Source organism: Arachis stenosperma, chromosome 3, assembly GCF_014773155.1.
Source record: "Arachis stenosperma cultivar V10309 chromosome 3, arast.V10309.gnm1.PFL2, whole genome shotgun sequence".
NCBI classification, from domain to species: Eukaryota; Viridiplantae; Streptophyta; class Magnoliopsida; order Fabales; family Fabaceae; genus Arachis; species Arachis stenosperma.
The window spans coordinates 55,430,434-55,434,620 of NC_080379.1; the positions used below are offsets into that span (position 1 = coordinate 55,430,434).

The 4,187-nt window shown below is 44.6% G+C and overlaps 1 protein-coding gene across 1 annotated transcript; it reads right to left on the bottom strand.

The window, feature by feature from the left end:
• Positions 1 to 729: 729 nt before the first annotated feature.
• LOC130966142 (uncharacterized) lies at positions 730 to 2,860 on the bottom strand. The gene is made up of 4 exons (XM_057890911.1): positions 2,741 to 2,860; positions 2,006 to 2,143; positions 1,647 to 1,896; positions 730 to 1,583 (listed from the first exon to the last, which is right to left on the bottom strand). Exons 1-4 carry the CDS (start codon positions 2,858 to 2,860, stop codon positions 730 to 732), a joined length of 1,362 nt encoding a protein of 453 aa, XP_057746894.1.
• Between the last annotated feature and the right edge of the window lie 1,327 nt (positions 2,861 to 4,187).

Genomic DNA, 4,187 nt, shown 5'->3' on the forward strand with positions numbered 1-4,187 from the left:
ATGCCACAACCTAGGTAATTCGGTGCCGTTCAAGTCGGTCACCTTGTAGTAGCCTTTTCCTAGGACCTCTTTAGTTTTGTATGGCCCTTTCCAGTTGGCAACAAGATTTCCATCCCCAGATTTGTTAACTCCAATGTCATTTCTTATCAAGACCAAGTCATCCGGGGCGAAGCTTCTTCGAATGACCTATTTGTTGTATCTGTATGTCATCCTTTGTTTCAGCGCTGCCTCTCTTATTTGGGCTTGCTCTCGGACTTTAGGGAGTAACTCAAGTTCTTCTTTGTGCCCCTGTACGTTGCCAACCTCGTTGTAGAAGCTCACCCTTGGACTTTTCTCATTGATTTCAACTGGTATCATGGCTTCTATGCCATAAGAAAGTTGGAAGGGTGTTTCTCCTGTGGCAAACTGAGGTGTAGTCCGATAAGCCCATAGTACTTGAGGGAGTTCTTCAGCCCAAGCTCCCTTTGCATCTTGCAACCTTTTCTTCAACCCTACTAGTATGACCTTGTTAGCCGCCTCGGCTTGCCCATTTGCTTGTGGGTGCTCTACCGAGGTGAACTGATGCTTGATCTTCATGCTGGCTACCATGTTTCTAAAGGTAGAGTCGGTGAACTGAGTGCCATTATCAGTGGTGATAGAGTGAGGTTCCCCATACCTTGTGATAATATTTTTGTCGAGGAATTTCCAACTTCTCTGGGAAGTGATGGTAGCCAACGGTTCTTCTTCGATCTACTTTGTGAAGTAGTCTACTCCCACTATCAGATATTTTACTTGCCCAGGTGCTTGGGAAAAAGATCCTAGTAGGTCAAATCTCCATTTTTCAAAAGGCCATGGAGAAGTTATTCTGATAAGCTCCTCGGGGGGAGCGACGTGGAAGTTTGCATGCATTTGGCATAGCTGACACTTCTTCACGAACTCGGTGGCATCTTTCAGCAAATTCAGCCAGTAGAACTCGGCTTGGATAACTTTCCTAGCCAGGGACCTTGTTCCGAGATGATTCCTACAGATACCATTGTGGACCTCCTCAAATACTTCCGTCGTCTTTGAATTCGGGACACACTTCAATAATGGTGTTGATGTCCCCCTTTTGTAGAGGGTATTTTTCACCAAAGTGTAGTTTTGCACTTCCCTCCGAATTTTTTTGGCCTCTTTTTCCTCTCTAGGTAGGGTGTTGAATTTTATATATTTGATTAGTTGGTTCATCCATCCGAGGTCCAATCTGGACACTTCAAAGATATCTTGCTTAGCCTCTACTTTTGCGACAGAGGATTCTTGGAGAGTTTCTTGGATCAGGTTTCTATTGTTCCCTCCTGGCTTGGTACTTGCTAATTTGGAGAGGGCATCTGCCCTGCTATTGAGATTCCGAGTTATGTGTTTGATCTCAGTTTCTGCAAAATGCCTGAGATATTCCAAAGTTTTGTCCAAGTATCTCTTCATATTGGGGTCTTTAGCCTGATACTCCCCATTAATTTGTGAGGTCACCACTTGGGAGTCGCTGAACACAACTACTTTCGTTGCACCAACTTCTTCCGCCAGTTTTAACCCTGCAATCAAGGCTTCATATTCTGCCTGATTGTTAGAAGCTGAGAATTCAAATTTGAGGGAGACATCTATTTGAGTTCCCTCTTAGTTGACTAATATTATGCCTGCACCGCTTCCAATTTTGTTGGAGGAGCCGTCCACGTATAACTCCCATGTTGTGGAGGCTTCCTTTTGATCTCCTGCGTATTCTGCCACGAAGTCGGTGAGGCATTGGGCTTTAACTGCAGTCCGAGTTTCGTACTTTAAGTCGAATTTGGATGCCTCTATTGCCCATTGAACCATTCTACCCGCAATATCCATCTTCTGGAGGATTTCCTTCATGGGCTGGTTCGTTTGAACCCTTATTGTGTGAGCCTGAAAATAAGGTGCAGCCTCCGAGAGGCTACTATTAAGCATACGCAAACTTCTTAAGTTTTTGATACCTTAATTTAGGGCCTTGTAGGACTTTGCTGGTGAAGTATACAGGATGTTTCCCGACCTCGTCTTCCCATATTAGAGCTGATGCTACAGCTTTGTCTGCTACAGACAAATACAGGACGAGTTCTTCTCCAATGGCAGGTCGGGTCAGAATGGAAGGTTGGCTTAAAAACCTTTTGAACTCCTAGAATACTTTTTCGCACTCAGGAGTCCATTCAAATTGGCATCCTTTTCTTAGTAGAGAGAAGAGTGGTAGGGATCTTAATGCAGATCCCGCCAAAAACCTGGAGAGGACAGCAAGCCGGCCATTTAATTGCTGGACCTCTCTTAAGCAAGTCGTGCTTTTCATTTCTAGGACTGTTTTGCACTTGTCAGGGTTTGCTTCAATCCCTTTTTGTGTAAGCATAAATCCTAGATATTTTCCTGCCTCCACCGCGAAGGTGCATTTTGCTGGGTTCAATCTCATCCCATGCATTCTAATGGTGTTGAAGACTTGCGAGAGGTTTGTCAAGAGGTCGGCCTCATCCTTGGTTTTTACAAGCATGTCGTCTACATAGACTTCCATTAAATTCCCAAGGTGGGGAGCAAACACCTTGTTTATCAGCCTTTAATATGTGGCTCCAGCATTTTTCAGCCCAAAGGGCATGACCACATAGTAATAGTTTACTTTAGGCATGATAAAAGATATTTTTTCTTGGTCCGGCTTGTACATCAGGATTTGGTTAGATCCCGAGTATGGATCTATGAACGATAAGTATTGATACCCCGAGCAAGAGTCTACCAAGGTATCAATGTTTGGTAGGGGATATGGGTCTTTGTGACACGCCTTATTCCAGTCAGTGTAGTCGACGTACATCCTCCACTTGCCGTTTTGCTTCTTGACTAGCACCACATTTGCCATCCATGCCGGATATTTGACCTCTTTGATGAAACCGGCTTCTAAGAGGGCTTGCACTTGTTCTTCCACCACTTGGGCTCGTTTAGGTCCGAGCTTCCTTCTTTTTTGCTGGACAAGTCACTATCCGGGGTATACCGACAGTTTATGTGACATGAGCTCGGGATTTATCCCTAGCATGTCGGAGACTTTCCAGGCGAAGAGGTCGGAATTCTCTTGTAAGAGCCTTATAAGCTTATGCTTCAAATCTTCTTTCAGGTTGGCTCCTGCGTTGGTGCTTTTTCCTTCCTCTTTTCTGACCTGTACCTCTTCAGTCTTTCCCCCCGGTTGTGGTCGTAGCTCCTCATTAGCTCTGACTCCTTCGAGCTCAATTGTGCGCACCTCCTTGCCTTTTCTTCTCAGGTTCAGGCTTTCATTGTAGCATTTTCTTGCCAATTTTTTATCTCCTCTAATGGTTGCTATTCCTTTTGATGTTGGGAATTTCATGCAAAGTTGGGGAGTAGATACCACTGTTCCGAGCCGATTTAGTGTAGTTCTACCTATTAGGGCATTATAGGTTGAACCCACATCAACGACTATGAAGTTGATGCTCAGAGTTTTGGATTTTGCCCCATTTTTCAAAAGTGGTATGTAGGGGTATAAATCCTAGTGGTTTTATTGGTGTATCCCCCAGCCCATATATGGTGTCAAGGTAAGCTCTTAACTCCTTTTCATCCAACCTCAGCTTATCGAACACTGGTTGAATACGATGTCGGCTGAGTTTCCCTAATCCACCAGGGTTCTGTGAAGATGGGCATTGGCAAGGATCATGGATATCACAATTGGATCATCATGTCCAGGAACGATACCTTGCCTATCTTCTTTAGTAAATGAGATGGTTTGGAGGTCGGGAGCTTCGCTCCCAACCTGGTAGACTTCCTTCAAGTGCCTCTTGCGAGATGAATTTGCGAGGTTGCTTCCACCAAATCCTCCCGAGATCATATGTATATGTCTTTTTGGAGTCTGAGGTTGTGGGTCTCTTCGGTCATCGTCAGCTCGCTTTCTTTTCCCATGATGGTCTGACCTTTTCATGAGATATCTGTCCAGCCAACCTTCTCTGGCCAGCTTTTCTATCACATTTTTGAGGTCGTAACAATCATTTGTTGAGTGACCATATAGCTTATGGTACTCACAGTAGTCGCCACGACTCCCCCCTTTTTATTTTTTATAGGTCTAGAGGGAGGTAGTCTTTCAGTATGACAAATTTCTCTGTAGACATCAACTAGGAAAACTCGTAGAGGAGTATAGGAGTGGTATCTCTTAAGCCTCTCAGGGCCGACCTCCTCTTTTTCTT

Bases quoted from the DNA above. Each gene is read 5' to 3' on its own strand.
- LOC130966142 (XM_057890911.1), bottom strand. From the start codon at position 2,860: ATGGCAAATGTGGTGCTAGTCAAGAAGCAAAACGGCAAGTGGAGGATG. The intron at 1,897-2,005 runs GTATACTTCACC...CCTTATTTTCAG, and splicing joins ACGAGGTCGGGAAACATCCT to GCTCACACAATAAGGGTTCA. The intron at 1,584-1,646 runs GCATAATATTAG...TTGAATTCTCAG, and splicing joins CAAAATTGGAAGCGGTGCAG to CTTCTAACAATCAGGCAGAA.